At 40.5% G+C, this 24,835-nt stretch overlaps 1 protein-coding gene and 1 long non-coding RNA gene across 4 annotated transcripts in view; one reads left to right on the top strand and one right to left on the bottom strand.

Moving 5' to 3' along the window:
- The window catches only part of LOC149984059 (uncharacterized), a 97,651-nt gene that overhangs the window by 61,012 nt on the left and 11,804 nt on the right, over positions 1-24,835 (top strand). The window lies entirely within an intron of this gene.
- Positions 13,612-24,835, bottom strand: part of negr1 (neuronal growth regulator 1) — a 404,374-nt gene continuing 393,150 nt past the window's right edge. For both annotated transcript variants that reach the window (XM_021599923.3, XM_021599922.3), the window contains one exon: positions 13,612-21,122. In XM_021599923.3, the coding sequence (XP_021455598.3) occupies positions 21,022-21,122 (101 nt within the window). In that variant the 3' untranslated portion in view covers positions 13,612-21,021. The remainder of the gene's footprint in view (positions 21,123-24,835) is intronic.

Genomic DNA, 24,835 nt, shown 5'->3' with positions numbered 1-24,835 from the left:
GGTGGGATGCCGGTGGCGCCCCTAGAGGGGTGGGAGGGTGGGAAGGGTACTGTCACGTCTGCTCCCGCTCCCCCTCTCTGGTGGTCGCCAGGCTGCTTATCATTTCGCACACTTGTCACCATCATTAAGAGCGTCAGCTCTTCATCAGACTCACCTGGACTCCAAGATATTAATTACCTCCCCTATATCTGTCACTTTCCCAAGTCAGCATTAATGTTGTTATGTTTCCCTTGTCCAGATGAGGTTCGTGTTTTGTTTCCGGTCTGTTTATTAATTAAACCTTCACTCCTGTGTCACACCCCGTCTTGTTTGGTCGAGTCAACCAGTGTTTTGTGTCTCAGCTCCTGCTTTTTCCAATCTCTCTTTTCTCGCCCTCCTGGTTTTGACCCTTGCCTGTCCTGACTCCGAGCCTCCCTGCCAGACCACTCTGCCTGCCCTTGACCTTGAGTCTGCCTGCCGACCTGTACCTTTGCTCCCCTCTGGATTACCAACCACTGCCTTACCCTGACCCTGAGCCTGCCTGCCGCCGGTACCGTTAACCCACCTCTGGTTTGCTGACCCCTGCCTGCCTTGACCTGTCAACTCAGCAGTTAGCAGCGCCGCACCTTCCCGGGAGCCCCGGTTACCTCCTCCGGAAAGCTTGAATGGAGAGCCGAGCACCTGTGTGCCCTCAGTGTGCCCTCATTTTTGAGCTTCAGCCCCCCTCATTCCCCCCAGATCGCTCCAAAACAGCCTACCTCATCACACTGATGTCTGGAAGGGCTTTCCAAGTCTACCGCCATATGGGAACAGCAGCAGGCCATATGCGCGAGCTTGGAGAGGTTCGTGGGAGAGGTGAGGAAGGTTTTTGATGCCCCGTTCTCTGGGAGAGAAGCTGCCCAGACGCTAATCCAGCTTCGGCAGGACGCATGCACTGTGGCCGACTATGCGGTGGATTTCCGTATGTTGGCAGCGGAGAGTGCGTGGAACCGAGAAGTAAAGTTCGACATGTTCCTGCATGGCATCTCAGAGGAGGTTAAAGACAATCTTGCGGCTCGGGAGTTACCCACAGATTTTGACTCCCTCATCGCTTTGACCATCCGCATCGATGGGCAATTGTGGGAACGACGGATGGATTTGATTACACTCACACGTCCAGGGATTCCACCTCACCTCCGGAAGTCCCCGACGATCCCGTGGCCGAGACCACCCAAGATTTCCCGACCTTCCTCGAGAGTCACAGAGGACGAGCCCATGCAAACTAGGCAGGGTTGGGCTGTCGCCAGCAGAATGGCATCACCGGAACAGCCCTTCTCCATTCCAGTGGATGCTAGAGCATTGGACGGGCTTTCTATAGGTCGGGTTACCCATAACACCACTCCAATCAACCTACGTGTCAGAGAATCACAGCGAGACCATTCAGTTCCTGCTCATTAAGTCCCCCCCAGATTCCTGTGGTTTTGGGATTCTCCTGGTTCCAGTAACACAACCCACTCATCAACTCTTCTACTGGTGCCATCATGGGCTGGAGTCTGTTCTGCCACGCCCATTGTTTGAAGTCAGCGCAACCTGCCCCGGGATGTCTTCCTGGGGCCTTGGAGGTTGTTCGGATCTCTCCGCCATTCCCGCAGAGTACCAGGATCTACGGGAGGCGTTCAGAAAGTCCCGGTCCACTTCCCTTCTGCAGCACTGCCCTTATGACTGCGGAATTGACCCTCCCCCTAGCACTACACCGCCCCGGGGGCGTCTGTACTGGTTGTCGGGACCTGAAACAAAGGCTATTGAGGACTACATTGGGTACTCACTAGCTACTGGATTTATCCGTTCCTCTTCCTCTCCCACTGGCGCAGGGTTCTTCTTCATGGAGAAGGCGGACAAGACCCTGCGCCCATGCATTGACTACCAGGGACTCAATGACATAACTGTAAAGAACCGTTATCCGCTACCACTCATTTCCTCTGCCTTCGAGCTGCTCCAGGGTGCCACTGTGTTCTCCAAGCTGGATCTACGAAACGCCTACCACTTGGTGCGGATACAAGATGGGGACGAGTGGAAGACCGCCTTCAACATGGCCAGCGGCCACAACGATTATCTGGTCATGCCCTTTGGCCTCTCTAAACTGGGATATGACTAAGGACTTAATCAGGGTGAAGTTTCCACCTAATAGACAGGTATTTTCCTTTGCATGGTAGCAAGATCTTATGTGTGTTTTGCTAACTTTCTGTTAAAATGTATTGTAGTGAGATAATTTCTTTCTTTCTGGATGTGAATACCGAGTATGTCCACTTCACCATCAGACCATTTTATTGGTAAACTAGAAGGTAATGTAAAAGTTGTATTTGTTTGTGATCCAATACATAATATAGTAAGTACACTTATCATAATTTGGTTGGAATCCAGAGGTTAGAAAAAATATCTAGATACTCTATGAGGCTATGGAGGGATCCAAATTGTGGATTTAAAAGAAAACAGTATCACCTTTGTTTTTAAGCCCTGGTTTTCTAGCCCCTTAATATTATTGTTAATATTACATTTTTTGTATTACAGTTTTTGTTGCTATCTAGCTGTACTGTTAGTCCCTCTATTTCCTTTGTTAATATGAACTCTTCTGACTTAAATTGCTTTTGTTTTAAAGATGAGCATTGAATTGCATGGCCTCTAAAAGCACATTTAAAAATATAAAAAGGGGATATAATGTACACTACCGTACAAAAGTTTCTAAGTCACTTAGAAATGTCCTTGTTTTTGAAAGAAAAGCACATTTTTTGTCCATTAAAATAATATCAAATTGATCAGAAATACAGTGTAGACCTTGCTAATGTTGTAAATGACTATTGTAGCTGGAAATGGCAGATTTTTTATGGAATACATAGGGCCCATTATCAGCAACCATCACTCCTGTGTTCCAGTGGCACGTTGTGTTAGCTAATCCAAGTTTATCATTTTAAAAGGCTAATTTATCATTAGAAAACCCTTTTGCAATTATGTTAGCACAGCTGAAAACTGTTGTTCTGATTAAAGAAGCAATAAAACTGGCCTCCTTTAGACGACTTGAGTATCTGGAACATCAGCATTTGTGGGTTCGTTTACAGGGCCAAAATGGACAGAAACAAAGACCTTTCTTCTGAAACTCGTCAGTCTATTCTTGTCCTGAGAAATAAGGCTATTCCATGTGAGAAATTCCCAAGAAACTGAAGATCTAATACAATGCTGTGTCCTACTCCCTTCACAGAACAGAGCAACGATAATAGAAAGAGGAGTGGTAGACCCCGGTGAACAACTGAGCAAGAGGACAAGTATATTAGTGTCTAGTTTGAGAAACAGACACCTCAAAAGACCTCAACTGGCAGCTTCATTAAATAGTGCCCACAAAACACCAGTCTCAACGTCAACAGTGAAGAGGAGACTCCACGATATTGGCCTTCTAACTACAATAGTCATTTACAACATTAACAATGTCTACACTGTTTTTCTGATCAATTTGATGTTATTTTAATGGACAAAAAAAAATATTTCAAAAACAAAGACATTTAAGTGACCCCAAACTTTTGAATGGTAGGGTACATACAGTACCAGTCAACAGTTTGGACACACTTACTCATTTAACTTTATTTTTGACATTTTTGTACATTGTAGAATAATACTGAAGACATCAAAACTATGAAATAACAAATATGGAATCATGTAGTAACCAAAAAAATGTTAAACAAATCTAAATATATTTTGTATTTGAAATTCTTCAAATAGCCAAATTTTGCTTTGATGACAGCTTTGCACACCCTTGGCACTCTCTAAACCAGCTTCACCTGGAATGCTTTTCCATTAGTCTTGAAGGAGTTCCCAAATATGCTCAGCATGGTATTCTCTCAACCAGCTTCATGAGGTAGTTTCCTGGAATGCATTTCTATTAACAGGTGTGCCTTGTTAAAGGTTCAATAGTGGAATTTCTTTCCTTCTAATTGCAATCAGTTGTTGTGACAAGGTAGGGGTGGTATAAGGAAGATAGCCCTATTTGGTAAAAGACCAAGTTCATATTATGGCAGGAACAGCTCAAATAAGCGAAGAGAAATGACTGTCCATCATGACTTTAAGAATTGAAGATCAATCAATGTGTAAAATTTCAAGAACTTTGAATGTTTCTTCAAGTGCAATCGCAAAAAACATCAAGCGTTATGATGAAACTGGCTCTCATGAGGACCGCACAAGAACGGAAAACCCAGAGTTACCTTTGCTGCTGAGGATAAGGTCATTAGAGTTACCAGCCTCAGAAATTTCAGCCCAAATAAATGTTTCAAATAGTTCAAGTAACAGACCCATCTCAACATCAACTGTTCAGAGGAGACTGCGTGAATCAGGCCTTCATGATCAAATTGCTGCAAAGAAACCACTACTAAAGGACACCAATAATAAGATAAGAGACTTACTTGGGCCAAGAAACATGAGCAATGGACATTAGACCAGTGTTAATCTGTCCTTTGGTCCGATGAGTCCAAATTCGAGACTGTTGGTTCCAACCGCCGTGTCTTTGTGAGACGCAGAAGAGGTGAACAGAAGAGCTCCTCGTGTGGTTCCCACCGTGAAGCGTGGAGGAGGAGGTGTGATGGTGTGGGGGTGATTTGCTGGTGACACTGTAGGTGTTTTATTTAGAATTCAAGGCACACTTAACAGGCATGGTTAGCACAGCCTTCTGCAACGATATGACATCCCATCTGCTTTGCACTTAGTGGGACTATCATTTGTTTTTCAATAGGACAGTGAAACAAACACCTCCAGGCTGTGTAAGGGCTATTTGACCAAGAAGGAGAGTTATGGAGTGCTGCTTCAGCTGACCTAGCCTCCACAATGAGTAAGACCTTTAAACTGGTCAACACAAGGCCAGACGGATTACCAGGACGTGTACTCTGAGCATGCGCTGACCAACTGGCAAGTGTCTTCACAGACATTTTCAACCTCTCCCTGTCTGAGTCTGTAAAACCAACATGTTTCTAGCAGACCACCATAGTCTCTGTGCCCAAGAACAGGTAACCTGTCAAAATGACTACCTTGGAAAGGCTGGTCATGGCTCACATCAACACCATTATCCCAGAAACTCTAGACCCACTCCAATTTGCATGCCGCTCCAACAGATCCACAGATGATGCAATCTCTATTGCACTCCACACCCGGACAAAAGGACCACCTATGTGAGAATGATATTCATTGACTACAGCTCAGCTTTCAACACCATAGTGCCCTCAAAGCTCATCACTAAGCTAAGGACCTTGGGACTAAACACCTCCCTTTGCAACTGGATCCTGGACTTCCTGATGGGCCGCCCCCAGGTGGTAAGGGTAGGTAACAACACATCTGCCACGCTGATCTTCAACACGGGGGCCCCTCAGGGTTGCGTACTCAGTCCCCTCCTGTACTCCCTTTTAACTCATGACTGCATAGCCAGGCACGACTCCAACACCATCATCAAGTTTGCCGATGACACAACAGTGGTAGGCCTGATCACCAACAACAACGACAGCCTGTAGGGAGGAGGTCAGAGACCTGGGCTTCAAGCTTCAGGTTCCTTGGTATCCACATCACAAACAAACTAACGTGGTCTAAGCATACCAAGACAGTCATGAAGAAAGCACAACAAAACTTATTCCTCTCAGGAGACGGAAAATATTTGGCATGGGACCTCGTTCCGCTTGCGACCCACCTCGATAACATCCGGTGAAATTGCAGAGCGCCAAATTCAAAATACATAAATAGTCATAATAAACATTCCTAAAAAATACAAGTGTTATACATCGACTTAAAGATTAACTTCTTGTGAATCGAGACGTTTTGTCAGATTTCAAAAAGGCTTTATGGCGAAAGCATACCATGCGATTATTTGAGGACAGCTCCCCTCTTACAGAAGCAAACAAACATTTTACAACCAAGTAAAGGAATTACAAAAGTCAGAAATAGCGATAAAATTAATCACTTACCTTTGAAGATCTTCATACTGTTGCAGTCACAAGAGTCCCAGCTACACAATAAATGTTTGTTTTGTTCGATAAAGTCCCTCTTTATATCCCAAAAACTCTGTTTTGTTGGCGCATTTTGTTCAGTAATACACTGGCTCAAACTCGGTCAAAACATGCAGACGAATACATCCTAATAGTACTGGTAAAGATCGTCAAAACATGTCAAATGATGTTTATAATTAATCCTCAGGTTGTCAATTGTCTAAATAATCGATAATATTTCAACCGGACAATAGTGTATTCAATAGAAAGGAATAACAAGGGAGCACACTTGGTTATGCGCGCAAACCAGCAATGCATGATTCTACAGTCCACTGACAGAAAGGTCTCATTTTTCTTCATTTTTCAGAAAACAAGTCTGAAACAATGTCTAAAGACTGTTGACATCTAGTGGAAGCCATAGGAACTGCAATCTGGGTCCTAACCGATTAGATCATCTATAGGCATTCAATTGAATATACCCACATCAAAAAAATCCCACTTCCTGGATGAATTTTCCTCAGGTTTTTGCCTGCCATATCAGTTCTGTTATACTCACAGACATTATTTTAACAGTTTTAGAAACTTCAGAGTGTTTTCTATCCAAATCAATTATATCCATATCCTAGCTTCTGGGACTGAGTAACAGGCAGTTTACTTTGGGCACGCTTCTCATCCAGACGTCCAAATACTGCCCCCAAGCCATAAGAAGTTTTAAGGGCTTGTAAGTAAGCATTTCACTCTAAAGTCTACACCTATTGTATTCGGCGCATGTGACAAATACAATTTATTTGATTAAATAGCCTACCTCTGTGTCAGTGAAGGTCTCTTAGGTTAAAACCAAGAATCGAATTGGGGAGGTATGACAGGGTATGCCATAGGCCTGCCTTTAATTAAAGAAAAACATCAAAAAGCACAAACATACCCTTTGTTAGCTTAATATTTTGAAGAAAATAAAACTGATTTGATTATATAAAGTGATCTATAACAGCACTGGTCCACAATGCTTTATGCTAGAAACAAGCTGTAAAATGCCTGGGAAAGATGTGACTTTGATGCATATAGGCATATCATTGTTTTGTTTGTTTGTCATTCAGAGGCTGACTTTGTAAGGGATGTAATCTAATTATGTCACCATCAATTGATTAAGCTATTCACTTTCTGTACAATAGAAGATGTTTAAACTCATTAAGGGAAACACTTGTGACCTTCTCTCTTTGGGTTAAGTCATGGAAGAAAAGAAGCCAGCAGTAACAGCTTAAATGATTCTGCTTCTGTCGGCCCAAACAGACTGGGGTGGAAAGGTAGGCCTATCTTTTGAAAGTACCATGTTCAGATTCCTAACAGTGTCGTTGACACACTGATTTGGAATTGGAGTTTACGATATGATGAACACATAGGCATGTTCCATCTGTCCATTCTTAGCCTGTAATTTGTGTGAAATTAAGAACAGATTCCACTAGTATTGAATATTACATAGAATTGTATTTACAGTAGCTTGTGAAAGTATTCACCCCATTGGCTTTTTCCCTAATTTGTTGTCTTAAAACCTGGAATTAAAATATTTTTTTGGGGGGGGGGTTGTATCATTTGATTTACACAACATGCCTACCACTTTGAAGATGCAAAATGTTTGTTTTTTTGTGAAGCAAAACAAGAAAAAAAAAACTTGAGTGTACATAACTATTCACCCCTCCTAAAGTCAATACTTTGTAGAGCCACCTTTTTCAGCAATTACAATTGCAAGTCTCTTGAGGTACAGTGCCTTGCGAAAGTATTCGGCCCCCTTGAACTTTGCGACCTTTTGCCACATTTCAGGCTTCAAACATAAAGATATAAAACTGTATTTTTTTGTGAAGAATCAACAACAAGTGGGACACAATCATGAAGTGGAACGACATTTATTGGATATTTCAAACTTTTTTAACAAATCAAAAACTGAAAAATTGGGCGTGCAAAATTATTCAGCCCCTTTACTTTCAGTGCAGCAAACTCTCTCCAGAAGTTCAGTGAGGATCTCTGAATGATCCAATGTTGACCTAAATTATGCACCTGCACTGTGATAGTCTCAGAGGTCCGTTAAAAGCGCAGAGAGCATCATGAAGAACAAGGAACACACCAGGCAGGTCCGAGATACTGTTGTGAAGAAGTTTAAAGCTGGATTTGGATACAAAAAGATTTCCCAAGCTTTAAACATCCCACGGAGCACTGTGCAAGAGATAATATTGAAATGGAAGGAGTATCAGACCACTACAAATCTACCAAGACCTGGCCGTCCCTCTAAACTTTCAGCTCATACAAGGAGAAGACTGATCAGAGAACTTTTTTAACAAATCAAAAACTGAAAAATTGGGCGTGCAAAATTATTCAGCCCACTTAAGTTAACACTTTGTAGCGCCACCTTTTGCTGCGATTACAGCTGTAAGTCGCTTGGGGTATGTCTCTATCAGTTTTGCACATCGAGAGACTGACATTTTTTCCCATTCCTCCTTGCAAAACAGCTTAAGCTCAGTGAGGTTGGATGGAGAGCATTTGTGAACAGCAGTTTTCAGTTCTTTCCACAGATTCTCAATTGGATTCAGGTCTGGACTTTGACTTGGCCATTCTAACACCTGGATATGTTTATTTTTGAACCATTCCATTGTAGATTTTGCTTTATGTTTTGGATCATTTTCTTGTTGGAAGACAAATCTCTGTCCCAGTCTCAGGTCTTTTGCAGACTCCATCAGGTTTTCTTCCAGAATGGTCCTGTATTTGGCTCCATCCATCTTCCCATCAATTTTAACCATCTTCCCTGTCCCTGCTGAAGAAAAGCAGGCCCAAACCATGATGCTGCCACCACCATGTTTGACAGTGGGCATGGTGTGTTCAGGGTGATGAGCTGTGTTGCTTTCACGCCAAACATAACGTTTTGCATTGTTGCCAAAAAGTTCAATTTTGGTTTCATCTGACCAGAGCACCTTCTTCCACATGTTTGGTGTGTCTCCCAGGTGGCTTGTGGCAAACTTTAAACGACACTTTTTATGGATATCTTTAAGAAATGGCTTTCTTCTTGCCACTCTTCCATAAAGGCCAGATTTGTGCAATATACGACTGATTGTTGTCCTATGGACAGAGTCTCCCACCTCAGCTGTAGATCTCTGCAGTTCATCCAGAGTGATCATGGGCCTCTTGGCTGCATCTCTGATCAGTCTTCTCCTTGTATGAGCTGAAAGTTTAGAGGGACGGCCAGGTCTTGGTAGATTTGCAGTGGTCTGATACTCCTTCCATTTCAATATTATCGCTTGCACAGTGCTCCTTGGGATGTTTAAAGCTTGGGAAATCTTTTTGTATCCAAATCCGGCTTTAAACTTCTTCACAACAGTATCTCGGACCTGCCTGGTGTGTTCCTTGTTCTTCATGATGCTCTCTGCGCTTTTAACGGACCTCTGAGACTATCACAGTGCAGGTGCATTTATACGGAGACTTGATTACACACAGGTGGATTGTATTTATCATCATTAGTAATTTAGGTCAACATTGGATCATTCAGAGATCCTCACTGAACTTCTGGAGAGAGTTTGCTGCACTGAAAGTAAAGGGGCTGAATAATTTTGCACGCCCAATTTTTCAGTTTTTGATTTGTTAAAAAAGTTTGAAATATCCAATAAATGTCGTTCCACTTCATGATTGTGTCCCACTTGTTGTTGATTCTTCACAAAAAAATACAGTTTTATATCTTTATGTTTGAAGCCTGAAATGTGGCAAAAGGTAGCAAAGTTCAAGGGGGCCGAATACTTTCGCAAGGCACTGTATGTCTCTATCAGCTTGGCACATCTAGACACTGGGATTTTTTCCCATTCTTCAAGGCAAAACTGCTCCAGCTCCTTCAAGTCGGATTGGTGCCGCTAGTGAAAAGCAATCTTTAAGTCATACCACAGATTCTCAATTGGATTGAGGTCTGGGCTTTGACTAGGCCATTCCAAGACATTTCCCCTTAAACCACTCAAGTGTTGCTTTAGCAGTATGCTTAGGGTCATGGTCCTGCTGGAAGGTGAACCTCCGTCTCAGTCTCTTATCTCTGGAAGACTGAAATAGGTTTCCCTCGAGAATTTCCCTATGTTTAGCACCATCCATCATTCCTTCAATTCTGACCAGATTCCCAGTCCCTGCTGATGAAAAACATCCCCACTGCATGATGCTGCCACCAATATGCTTACCTGTGGGGATGGTTTTCTTGGGGTGATGAGAGGTGTTGGGTTTGTGCCAGACATAGCATTTTCCTTGATGTCCAACAATCTCAATTTTAGTCTCACCTGACCAAAGTACCTTCTTCCATGTTTGGGGAGTCTCCCACATGCCTTTTGGCGAACACCAAACATGTTTCTGGCCACTCTTCCGTAAAGCCAAGCTCTGTGGAATATACAGCTTAAAATGGTCCTATGCACAGATACTCCAATCTCAGCTTTGCAGTTCCTTCAGGGTAATCTTTGGTCTCTTTGTTGCCTCTGATAAATGCCCTCCTTGCCTGGTCCATGATTTTTGGTGGGCGGCCCTCTCTTGGCAGGTTTGTTGTGGTTACATATTATATTATTTTTTTAATAATGGATTTAATGGTGCTCTGTGGGATCTTCAAAGTCTCTGATAGTTTTTTATAACCCAACCCTTATCTGTACTTCACCACAACTTTGACCTGTTTGGAGAGCTCATTGGTCTTCATGGTGCCCCTTGCTTAGTGGTGTTGCAGACTCGGGGACCTTTCGGAACAGGTATATATGTATCCTGAGATCATGTGACACTTAGATTGCACTCAGGTGGACTTTATTTTTAACTAATTATGTGATTTCTGAAGGTAATTGGCTGCACCAGATCTTAGTTAGGGTCTTCATAGCAAAGGGGCTGAATACATATGTATGCACCTCTTCTACGTTTTTTGCATTTTTTGAAACAAGTATAAAAAAAATATATTTCACTTCGCCAATTTGGATTATTTTGTGTACAGTCGTTGCCAAAAATTGTGAGAATGACACAAATATAAATTTTTACAAGTCTGCTGCCTCAGTTTGTATGATGGCAATTTGCATATACTCCAGAATGTTATGAGGGGTGATCAGATGAATTGCAATTAATTGCAATGTCCCTCTTTGCCATGCAAATAAACAGAATCCCCAAAAAACATTTCCACTGCATTTCAGCCCTGCCACAAAAGGACCAGCTGACATTATGTCAGTGATTCTCTTGTTATCACAGGTGTGAGTGTTGGTGAGGACAAGGCTGGAGATCACTCTGTCACGCTGATTGAGTTCGAATAACAGACTGGAAGCTTCAAAAGGAGGGTGGTGCTTGGAATCATTGTTCTTCTTCTGTCAATCATGGTTAACTGCAAGGAAACATGTGCCGTCATCGTTGCTTTGCACAAGAGGGACTTCACAGGCAAGGATATTGCTGCCAGTAAGATGGCACCTAAATAAACCATTTATCGGATCATCAAGAACTTCAAGGAGAGCGGTTCAATTGTTGTGAAGAAGGCTTCAGGGCGCCCAAGAAAGTCCAGCAAGCGCCAGGACCGTCTCCTAAAGTTTATTCAGTTGCGGGATTGGGGCATCACCAGCACAGAGCATGCTCATGAATGGCAGCAGGCAGGTGTGAGTGCATCTCCATGCACAGTGAGGCGAAGACTTTTGGAGGATGGCCCGGTGTCAAGAAGGGCAGCATATAAGCCACTTCTCTCCAGGAAAAACATCAGGAACAGACAGATATTCTGCAAAAGCTACAGGGATTGGACTGCTGAGGACTGGGGTAAAGCCATATTCTCTGATCAATGCCCTTTCCGATTGTTTGGGGAATCCGGAATAAAGCTTGTCCAGAGAAGACAAGGTGAGCGCTACCATCAGTCCTGTGTCATGCCAACAGTAAAGCATCCTGAGACCATTCATGTGTGGGTTTGCTTCTCAGCCAAGGGAGTGGGCTCACTCACAATTTTGCCTAAGAACACAGCCATGAATAAAGAATGGTACCAACACATCCTCCGAGAGCAACTTCTCCCAATTATCCAGGAACAGTTTGGTGACTGAACATTGCCTTTTCCAGTATGATGGAGCACTTTGCCATAAGGCAAAAGTCCTAACTAAGTGGCTCGGGGAACAAAACATCGATATTTTGGGTCCATGGCCAGGAAACTCCCCAGACCTTAATCCCATTGAGAACTTGTGTTCAATCCTCAAGAGGCTGGTGGACAAACAAAACCCCACAAATTCTGACAATTTCCAAGCATTGATTATGCAAGAATGGGCTGCCAGTCAGGACGTGGCGCAGAAGTTAATTGACAGCATGCCAGGGCGGATTGCAGAGGTCTTGAAAAAGAAGGGTCAACAGTGCAAATATTGACTCTTTGTATCAACTTCATGTAATTATCAATAAAAGCCTTTGACACTTATGAAATGCTTGTAATTATACTTCAGTATTCCATAGAAACACCTGACAAAAATATCTAAAGACACTGAAGCTGCAACTTTGTGGAAATTAATATTTGAGTCATTCTCAAAACTTTTTGCCACGACTGTATGTCCATTACATGAAATCCTAAGAAAAATCTATTTAAATTACAGGTTGTAATGCATTTTGCTGAAGGGAGGGCCATCCACTTTAATTTCAGACAGGTCTGATTTTCTCCATGTAACCCTTATTTTAAATAACATTCACTCCCTAACACAACAAAATGTGGAAGCAGTGAAGGGGTGTGAAAACCTTTTGAAGGCACTGTATATATTTCTGCCGAGACGCACTTTTAAAAGGGATAGTGTGAGATTGTGGCAATAGTGCGATATTTATATTTACCCAGATGACTCTGGTTGTGTTACAGCACAAACCAAATAATAAAGTACATTTCCTTGAAGAACAGTGCATATGCAAAGAATGATGATTTGTGCTTTATGTGGGCTGGTTGGGATGTATGTAAAGGGGGGAAACAACATGGTAACCACTAATGGTAATTACTAGCTAATTACCTGGTAAATATGTAGTTATTACCATCTTATTACCCAGTTATTACCGAAGTGGTACCAGGATTATATACTCCTCTCCGTCAGAAGCCACTTGTGAATTTGATAGCTTTAACACAATTCCACTGCTATATAGATGTTGGCTAAAGCGGATCTGATTGAATAGAGTCAATGGTTTGGAATAATTATTGCTCTATCCACCTACAGAATAGCTGTGAAACCATGGCAGTTTTTTAATCGTGGGGGATCTAAAGAGTGTGATGTAGACTTCATCAGTACTCTGTAGCACTCAGCATCAGGCACTGCAAATTAGATGTGTGGGTGGGAGGGGGGCAATTAGACTGTATAGCAGGACTACTCAGCGCCGGTCCCAGAGGACTGCTGTCTCCAGATTTTGGTTCCAGTCCGTTATTCAGCCAACCACACTGATTTAGCCCTCTTTTCTCAGCTCTGACATTATTAATGATTTGAGAGGGGCTGAAGTGTCGGTCAACGGCCACTTGTACTTGATTTGGCTGGACAGTGAAATTCAGCCTTGTTGGAGGTACTCTTCATACCTGAGCACCTAAAATCTAGGTAGACAAATGTTGCATACATTTCTCTGTGAAATAACAACGTGCACAGTGTCAGTGTCTCTGGTGACTCAAATCAGACAATACAGAGCATCCTACAGTTCCATCATAAACTGCCATTTATTAGTATCAAACCACTGCTACAAAAATTACATCAAACATGATGAAAATTAACTTGCATACGTGCTATACACAATGTAAGCTTTAAAGTAATTAAAGTACATGATTTTTTTTGTTGTTGACAAATATCAATATATATATCAATGCCACTTAAAGCCATATATGTCATTCCAGTGATCTAGAGCCTATAAATATACAACTATATCCCTGGTGGCTAAAGGACCTTCATACACATTTGAGTAAAGATAACCATTTCAAATTTCTCATCACAAAATTTTCTAAATGATGATTTGAGGATGAAATAAATTGCCACATTTTTTAATCTACACAAATATTTTTTGTTATGGTGTAACCATCTACTCCACATAATCATCAACATCGTTGTAAAAAAAAGGATATAATGAAATAAACATATGTACAGAGAGAAAGATATATAAGACAAGGAAATGCTGCACCTCATATTTCGAAGACCCCAGTATCAGAGATTATTGGGAAATATACTTGCTAATTGGAAATTCGTGACAGGCACACAAAAAAGTCAACATTTTAGTGTACAGTACACTATTTTCAATCACAGATAAACATGGTAGGTTACTTAAGACAGATAAAATAGGAAGGAGGTTGGTCGGTGTATAACGCGAATGTCTAGCAACCCAAAGGTTGCGTGTTTGAATTTCATCACCAACAGCTTTTGCATTTTAGCTACTTTGCAACTACTTAGCATGTTAGCTAACCCTTCCCCTAACCTTTAACCTTCCCAACCTTAACCTTAACCCTTAACTACTTAGCTAGCATGTTACCTAACCTCTAACCCTAGCCCCTAACTCTAACCTTAACTCCTAAGCCTAACCTTAACCCCTAGCCTAGCTAACATTAGCCACCTAGCTAGTCAAGCTAACGTTAGCCACAACAAATTGGAATTCGTATAATGTACACAAATGCGTTATAAAGAAGATCGTGTAATACACATTAAATGTGTTGTGATGAAAATCTTGTAATACAAACAAAAAAGTGTATTTTTCGTGTGCATGTCACAAATTTCGAATAAATAATGATAGTGTGTTGATTTTGAAAGGTTGCCTGGGTGAAAAAGCAAATCGTTGTCTACTCTGTGCTTCATTCCATAGAAACTAATGGTTCAGTGAAATGTCATAAATTGTTCCCTCTTACACTCAACATCATGTGGTTGTTGGTTATGATTAAATCAATGATTTAAAGATCATCATGGCAAGAACTCAGGAATTGCCATGTCATTCAGTATGAAACAATAAAATGTGCCATCAGAGGCACAATAACAAAAAACGAATTGGATTGTACTGTATTTAGTTTCATAGTGATATTTTGTATACAACACCCTGCTTGGTCCTTTTTGAAACTGCCAATTGCTCTCAAAGTTTACATAAAAACATTTCTCACTGTGCGATTCAGTCATCAACTGCACATGGAGACTATCTATGATTAGATAGCTTGCTTTAAAATGTAGCATTATCGGAGTCTCTGCATCAGTGCCTTGCTAACTTATTTTCCAGCTCAGTGAAAGTATTAAGGGAGAGATTGACAAATACTTCATAGTATGCCTTTTAAAGCCACACGTTCCACTTTTTAGCAGCTATTGTACTGTCGAAAAGGATACTATCAACAGCGAGATACATTCATGCCACTCACAAATAAAAAATGGACAATTTGAAAAGTTCAAGACAGATGCTGCAAACCATTTATATATATTTTTTACATTACTATTTTCCACCACACAATGCTGTATGAAGACTCGCCTGAAGATCAGTTATCAAAAATGTAGAAGGGGTCTGTGGCTTGGGTTGACAGGGGCGAGGAGAGCTCTTGCCTGCTGTGCTACAAGCGTATTCACTGAGTTGAATGTGAGTACTTTAAAAACAGAGAGGTTTTTACTCAGTATGCTGCTCAGGGAGTGGACACAGAGGGCCCGAGCAGGCAGCACCTCCAGCGTTTGACAAAATCGGCCAGTAAAAATTGACAAAGGCACAGGAAGGATTTTATTAACCGCAGGGTCAGAAGAATAGCCTCTCTCAGAACGGCTCTGGCCATTCTCCATTCACTCAGCCAACAGATTCCTTTGTGAAGAGCCAGGCAAAAGCAAGAAAGAAAGAGGCCGGACAGCATCCTAATCATCTCGATAAACAACAGCATATCCTCTCATACTGCCAATCAAGCAATAGCAAGTTGTTCGAGGACAAGAAATAAACTGTTTTCAATACTCAACGCCTGAGTAACAGTCACCAATATAAATTCTCAAATTTTGACATAGCATAAACAGGTTTAAAATAACTCTTCCAGGTCATTTAGTCTAAGTATGATTGTATAACCGGCGCCAGTGTGCTAGGTTAGCATAAAAGCTTTGCCTCCCTGAACTTGCCTCTGACTGGGCTTGAACCAGTGTCCTCTACCTCGCAACACACGTGACCGCCCGCATGACAAAATATAAACTGTTCAAGCTATACAGAAGATGCGCAATCGGGGACATTTCAAGCTAGCTGTGGAGTGAGGTTATGGTATGTTCTTAACTCCGTTACACATGTTTTACAAGACAATAGTAGACTTACAAACGATGCTGTTTTAATTACTATCGTGTGTGTTGATGAGATAACAATCGGGAGTGGCCACGCACTTCGGTTTTGGCACTGTGATTCAATGGACATTATTCTACTTTTGGGGTCTGAAAACTTCACTAATTGTAGAGAGAGTCTGATAAATGACTAACACGTCAAATGCTTTTCTATCCATTGGCAGCTGGTATGACGAGTTTTGTCTGCTTGAAAGGCAATAGCTCAGATACACAATAAAATGACCCCAGGAATTGAAAGAACATCGCTCAGAGATGTACACCAACAATATTACATAAAAAAATCATATCTTTCCTGAGGTCTGAGTATTGTAGAGTACTTTTTTAATTAGACAAGTCAGTTAAGAGCAAAGTCTTATTTTACAATAGCCTACCCTGGCCAAACCCACCCCTTACCCGGACGATGCTGGGCCAATTGTGCGCCGCCCTATGGGACTCCTGATCACGGCCAGGATCGAACCAGGGTCTGTAGGGACACCACTAGCACTGAGATGACCGCTGCGCCACTTGGGAGCCATGCAGGGGTAATCAGTAATCAATAAATTCACACTTAAATAAGGTTTGCCCGTGCTGTCATTGACTTCCTATAACGATGGGGATTGATTTTTGCTGAGGATGCTTTAGACTAACTGAGTGTTGTTTTACTGTATTTTACTTGGAATGTAACTATTACACTATCTACAAGAAATAAACTGTTTTCACAGCATACTGCAATGAAACACTGTATGAAGCCTGATCATTTTTTTTATTTTTTTTACATTTTACCACATAAACCCAATACAAGCAAATAGTTGCAGACAAAATGGGGGAAATTATCCACATCTGATCAAATGAGCTTAACCTGCATGTAGCACATTGCTTGGATTATTGAAAAGCTTAATATGACTGGTGATATTTAAGCGATAACATACAGCAAAATCAAGATATGGAATGATTAAGCAATCATGAATCTTTTGATATTGTTGAAATACTTATGCCCTGTAAATTACCCTTCTCCAAGGGCCTTATCTAGAGGTGCAATAATTGTTTTAGAAATGAGGCTAGGATATGGTATTTAACGTATTATTTAAATACTTTAAAGGCACATTCAGTACATTACTTGTTCCCCTTGTGGACTCATTTGACAGCTGTTGTTTCATTATTCAAAACAATGCCTTCTATTCTGTATTCAAAGCGTTGAACATTTAAATTGAGGGATTATCACAATATCAGGTGAGTTGAAGAGCACTCTTTGAAGTCGTCCCCAATACTGCAGTGGTAAAACTCAATGGGAAAAGTCAGAGCTTGGCCTGGTCGTAATTGCATGAATACTTAAATATCCTCTTATCTGAAATGTGAAAGCTGAATGATTTTCTGTTAACAGCTAGCACAGAGACAGGTCACCTTATTCACAGGGGGATAACCTCTGCAGATGTGTGCCAGGGCCTCATTTTTGACAAAGTGAGGAATGAACATGGTTCATTCCTCTCGAAGCCTAATAAACACAACCTTGGTTTTCAAATGTACTCTGATTTGGATTATCCTCTGTTGAAATTGCAACTGTTGTTGTGACCCACCTCTTAAAGTTAGAGTGGAAATGTCATGTTAATTTATCTCTTTGTCAAAAAAGAAACCCAGTTCCTTCCTGTCCAATAAGAAACACTCAATTTAGTTATCCATTGCAAAACATTTTAAAGCGTTTTTTTTCTGTTGTGTGCCCTAATGAACATGACCCAGGTATGTTAGTCTAATTTAAACAGCACAAGCTTTTTACCCAAATGCATACTGGATTGGTATAGTGGACTGTGGCACAGTGGTGTCCGCATCAAACACTGTCTATGAAACATCTCAATAGATGGAGGAGGGAGGGCTCATTATTATTTTTTTGTTTACCTGTGCTACAGACAGCTATATCGGTCCGCTAATACAGCACTACTTTTGTGAAGAAAAAAAATGTGTGTGTTCACACGTGGCAAGTGTTTGCACATTCACTCAAAATATGCACCCAGGGGGGTCCCAGGACCGAGTTTGCAAAACCCTGTTCTAGATAACTTGAAACAGTCTAACCAGGTCTTGTAACTTCAAATTGCCTAGGCTAGCTATTGCTAGCCAACTTCATTCACCAATTAGCTTCAGCTGGCTGGTGTGGGACTCTGGCAGAGTTGGTTTGACTTTGGATAGCCTATCTTTGGGGCTAGTTAGGATCTGTCAAAAAATTACACAATGTAAATGGGACAATATTTTTATGTTGGACACCTTTAAGTCTCATTAAATGCTTTCAATATTTGTATATGAATTTCTACAATTTATTGTTGGTTTGAGGTTAAGTTATTGAAATCTGGGTTTTGGACAAGACTGACTTTATGACCAAAATTATCCTATTTACTCAAATCGATACCACATAGGCTGTTTTTAAAAGGAGAAGTTGGTTTTTAGGGCAGTTGCTCTTTAACTCAAATGTGTAATTTTAAGTCTGTTAACATCAGGAAATTGCAAATAATAGTGACTATATAAATGGTCTTGGTTAATGCCAAATTGTATAATCAAAAATAATGAACACACAGTACATTTTACATGAAGAAATAATTCCATGTTCTGAGCTGCTTAGACAGGCAACCAACACACTCCATGCTGTCACCAATGTGCCACTCTTACTAAGACTTGAAAATAGCAACACAGTATTGTCACATAAATACTCAAGTTAGATTCAAACAAAACACAAATGGATGTAGCCTGGTGAGTTTTAGTATGCAATGCTCTTTTTTTGTCATAGAGCTGAAACATTCTTAAAACTGGTTTTACCCATAAAAGTATTGATTATTTGTAAACTGGCCACCTTAAAACACAGGTTAATTTTGACATGCAGCACAATCATACTCTCTGCACATCATCAAACAAGTGTGTGAAAACTAAACTACACACCGGCTCTACCAATAAGATCAAAAGGAATCCTATTTTCTCCAAATATACACACAATTTACTCATTTCTATAATACTGTTATATTGGTTCACACCACCTCAGTTTCAAAAAGTAGATAATTAGATTGCAAACATCTCTTTTTTAATCTATTGTTTTGACAAGAATCAACAACAGTGATGGCATCTAAATGAATTGACAACATTATAAACTATGCCATACTGTGCTTCATTGAAATAATTTCACATATCCAGATTCACGTTTTAAATCGTTTTTTTGTTGTTGTTTTTTTTACAGTGTTTTCACAAAGGAAGATAATAAATATATTTCTGACCCATTTTGCATCATACTTACATTTAAACAAGATTATATGGTGTAGTATTTTAATTTACCACAAAACAGGCTGAAAACAATTCCAGCAAAAACAATATAATAAAAACAGAAAATTAATCAAACAAAAATGTCTTCACTATATATTTTAAAAACAAAACACTACACAATCAAAAATAACAGCAAGTACAGTATTTGTGCTTTCAGATTTATATCTCGATGGCTATGTTGTCTCCGGTTTTATAGTACACGTTTTGTTCATTAGACCAATCTGTGTTTTAAGAAGTTGGCAGACATAATTCCCTTGTCCTGTGGAAGATATGATTCATAAAACTCAAACTGAAACACATCATAATGCATAAATCCTCTTTATCCTCCATTTACCAATCCCATTTTGGTTATTTAAATATTTGATCTTAAATTAGAAGGCGAATGTTATTTGTCAATTTCGGGATGGAAAGTATTTCCATCTGTCTAGATCCAGAGTTAGTCAGTGTTAAATGTTGTCTTAAACGTTACTATATTGGAAGATCTTTACTAATACCTAAGTATCCCTTCATCAGAGGTCTTCCTCTTCATGTTCAGGACCTCTGTAAACTTGTAAACGCATCTCTCTCAAACCATAGAAATACAAATGAAAAACTGTAAACGTATACTGTATTGTCCTCAGAGAGGAAAACTGTCTTCCCTTCAGTATTGAAAATGAGTGAGCTGTTTTCTGATGAAATGGTAATTATGTAAATTATATTACCCCCCCAGACTACAGTATGTTACCAGTACTAACGTAAACACTTGCTACTCTGTTCACTGCCTGGTCAAATATGAGTGTCAAGTTATATCATACATTTAGGACCCCTGCCTGAAAAGAAAGAGTACTATTCCAATAGTCAAAAGAGGAAAAATTATTTGGGACAGAGAACATGTTATGGGGGTGTGATGAAAGGCTCTGCATTCAAATAGAATATGGCCAAGATCAAATATGTCTGAAATGTTCCCTTTCCAATGTCTATTGTGCAGCATTTCAGCTATTGTATTATTATAATAGCACATCTCAAAATATGTCATCATTCTACCATGCTCTAACCTTAATTTGTAATGAATGGTATCTAAAATGATGCTTTCCTTTTTAACCCTGTATACTTTCAATACTGGCCACAACATTGGTATGGAAATGATGCATTGATGTATTGAGGGACACACAATGGCATCTTTTGAGCCATTTACAAAAACAGAGATGAAAATGTCAATTTCCGCATCACCACCTCCTGGTGAGAGAATAATAAAATAACTCATTTCGGAGCTTTCATGGTCTTTGAAAGGGGACAATGAGCACTGATTCACAAAGTGGACAATCAAAATAAAAAAACTAACGATTTTTAAGTATTTACATGATGAGAAATTCAACAGAAATAAAACGATCATCCCCACATAAGTAATGCTGATTATATCCCACACTGCTTTCAACAAACTGTACTAGATTTGATCCAGACATGAGCATTGTCAAAGGATTCATAAATGCTTGAAGGGCTCTTTACAGTCATTGTGTATGGCTGCCCTTCCACTAGTACACACTGATGAAGGAGGAGAGAGCCAGGATCAGGTACCGACAGGCCAGCAGGACTTCCGCTCTTCCTGTACTCCCATACGGCGCAGTGTTTGGCGCTGCGGGCAGGAAACAAGAGACACACTGATTAGTATGATTGCACTTTCACCACACCACACCACACCTCTTTTTTGTTCAGTCATTTGTTTCAGTCGTTAGCAAACCACCAATAACTGCTACCGTTTACCTAAGCTCTTATGAAGAGTGTGAGTTAGATGACAAACAAATCCATTCTGTTCCAAGAAACAATGTTATTGCTGTGTTAAGACACTCTTAAAACCCTGCATTTTGATATCTCAATTCATGTTTAAACCATATTCCTTCCCTCTATTGAGTCCTTTTATATATGTGGAAACATACATGTGACTCTCATATTGACACAGTAGGTAAAAGAGGTAACAGGGAATGAGGAGAGGAGGAAAAGAAGCAACTAATTCTACTTGAATGTGGCGTTTGAATGTGCTAGTCAGACACAGCTGTGCTCTCTGCTTTCTAAGGAAAATATGATCCTGACCAGTGGAAAAAAACCAAAATAGCCAGACTACAGTATGTTACCAGTACAAACGTAAACACTTGCTACTCTGTTCACTGCCTGGTCAAATACGAGTGTCAAGTATATATCACACATTTGGGACCCCTGCCTGAAAAGAAAGATGACTAATCCAATAGTCAAAAGAGAAAAAATACTTTGGGACAGACACATTTTATGAGGGTGTGATGAAGGTCTCTGCATTTAAATATAATATGGCCAAGATCAAATACACTCTCAATGAATGTTTCAACCATATTCCTTCCCTCTATTGAGTTCTTTCATGTATGCGGAAATATACGTGTGACTGATATTGACACCGTAGGTAAAATAGGCAACAAGGGAAGAAGGAGAGGAGGGAAGGAAGCAACAAATGCTACATGAATGTGGTATTTGAATGTGTTAATCAGTCGCAGCTGTGCCATCTGCTGTTTCCAAGGAAATTCTGATCCTGACCAGTGGACACTAGTACAGTGGTGCTTCATGAGCAAACACATCTCTCTGGTCTCTGGAGAGATGCTTCAGAGCAGGAGGGAATGGAAAGGCTTTCATTTTGAGGGAGGGGGAGGATCACACACATACACACACACGTGCTACCCGGCAGGCTCAGCTCTACCTGGGGAAATCATGTGGAGCACAGCCCATCACAGTAGGGTGCCTCTATTTACACACCTATGTAATTAGTTCAGAATGTAATTCCTCCGATGTGGACTTTGGTTTGCATATACATACTGCACTGGTGTATATGCAAGCAGTTACTTACTCTCTTACATACACACAAGCAAACACACATTGCAACAACTTCCACAAATGTCTTCAGATTTGTCCACACACATCTGTATTTTATATGTTGAGGATCAATATCATGTTGAGCTGTTGTCAATTTATTTTGTGTTTGAATTCAATAAGATCCTGTAATGGATTATATATCTTAGTGTCATGTGGTGAGTTGCTTAATGACAGGAAAGTGTAGTACATATTTCAATTAGTTGGTGTTCACATAACTTGGTGGTGACAGATATTTTTGTGAATTTCAGAAATTTGACAGCAAATGTGAAAAGCTACACATCCCATTTCAGCCTGCTATCTTTCCTGAATTTTGCTCTGGTATTATGCTTGTTGTTTACCTATTACTGTGAAAACTGTACTCTCCAACAAATGGAAAGCAAAAAAAGAAAGGTTTGAATAGAGGAGAGAAAATTGTGCAAATTGTGATGGGGTTTGTAAGATGCATGAGCAGGCTGTGGACTGCAGCCTCTCTCTTTCTCGCTTTGCTCCCATCCATAGTGGAGGATAATGACACAGTTTTCCTGGGCTGCTAGAGCCCGAGCTGGTTACCATGGCAACAGCTCATGTCCTGCATGGCCCTATTGCCGGAGCTTGAGTGTGCATTGTGCAGCCATGCTAACAAAATAATTCAGGGGCCACATAAGCAGATCCTCTTCCCCTTCTGGGCTACAGGATTCCTTATCCGAGCTGTGGACTTGGCATGGCATGGCTGCTAGGTCAAAAGCACAATCAGTGTAATCTCCTGTACAATTTTCTTTTTAGCCTCTTTTTTAAGCACATGTGCATAATAATAACATCTATCCTGAGTGTTTCTTCTGGTCTACAGTCAAGTGTGCCAACAAACACCATACCCTTCTCTAGCAGAAGTAATTAAAGAGAGTCTATATTACCTGCTTCTAAGCAGTGCTTTATTTTGTGCTTGTTTAATATCCCCCTGCGCCTTTTCTAAACCGGGCATCCATTGTTTTGACTGTGTGGGTTGCAACTTGCCATTTTAATTAACTCCCCAACCAGGATCTGCCTCGAACACGATTCCTCTCAGCTTTTAACATGAAGGGAATGGGAGGGAGTGATGGAGAGGGGAGGGGGAAAGGGAGAGAGAGAGAGAGATAATTGTGCATGTACATCAGCAAAGCCACAATGAAGCACTAGAATCCAAGACAATATATCACACAGAAAACAAGACGATGAATCAAGCCTGTTCAGAGAAAAGTGCGTTCTGAAAGGAAATAGGCTAGTGGCACGGCATCCACATTTTTTTAGATACCCAAACCTGAGGTAGAACAAAACACAACCATGATTTTTTTTCAATCTCTAATGTCTCCCATTAATGAAAAGGATGGTAGTGAAAAAAAATTGTACTGCAAAAGTGGTTACATTTATAGCTATTGTGACCTATAAACTCAAAACATCCAGAATGATGCCAGGCTGGAGGGTGGTGGGCCACATAAGCTCATGTAACCCAATATTGCAAGCTCTGATTTTGTAAAAAATTAGGAATACAAATAGTCAATTGTCTGTCCTACATACACAAACCGAACAACATTAGGATATCTTAATGCCTCCTAGAAATATAGACCTGTAAGCACAGAGATAAAATATGAGGACATATCAAAGTTTTGGCAGCGAGATAACTTTCTAAGTCAAAGTTGCTCTCATTTAGTGCTGTCTGTTGTGCTATTGTTATCGACTCTAAAAATCAAATCAAATTAAATTGTATTTGTCACATGCGGCGAATACATAAAAAAATAAAGGAGAGCCGCACACTCTAGCAGCTCAGATGCAAAAATATTTATGTCCAAATTTTCGAGAGACAAGCTGTTTTCATCAGGGTATAATGACAAACACTGCGGGATGACTCATTTATATAGTGTCAAAAGACACACAGGTGTCTGTAATCATGGCCGGGTGTGGGCTGATATCATTGGTTAATTCTCATATATTAAAATAGTATAAAAAAATAATAAATGGATAGTTTCCAATCATAGATACAATTTGGCTACATAAGCCTACAAACATTTACAATAGCAAAATCACAAGAATCACAAAATTAATCGGCTTCAGACCAATGTCTACTTTGAGACCGAAGGGAGCAAGGGTCTTTAAATTAAAGATCCAGTCAGCCTCTCATTTCAACAATAAATTGTTGAGGTCACCCCATCTCCTAGGGAGGGTGACATGTTCGAAATTACTTGTGTAATGCACAAAGTAGATGTCCTAACAGACTTGCCAAAACTATAGTATGTTAACCAGAAATGCGTAAACTTCTGACGTCATCTGTATATACAGTTGAAGTCGGAAGTTTACATACACTTGGAGTCATTAACTTGTTTTTCAACCACCTCACACATTTCTTGTTAACAAACTATAGTTTTGGCAAGTCGGTTAGGATATCTACTTTGTGCATGATACAAGTAAATTTTCTAACAATTGTTTACAGACAGATTATTTCAC

Source organism: Oncorhynchus mykiss, chromosome 4, assembly GCF_057628025.1.
Source record: "Oncorhynchus mykiss isolate SJ-2025 chromosome 4, ASM5762802v1, whole genome shotgun sequence".
Classification (NCBI taxonomy): domain Eukaryota; kingdom Metazoa; phylum Chordata; class Actinopteri; order Salmoniformes; family Salmonidae; genus Oncorhynchus; species Oncorhynchus mykiss.
Note: the sequence above shows the minus strand (reverse complement) of the source record. Positions and strands in the feature narration are given on the sequence as shown.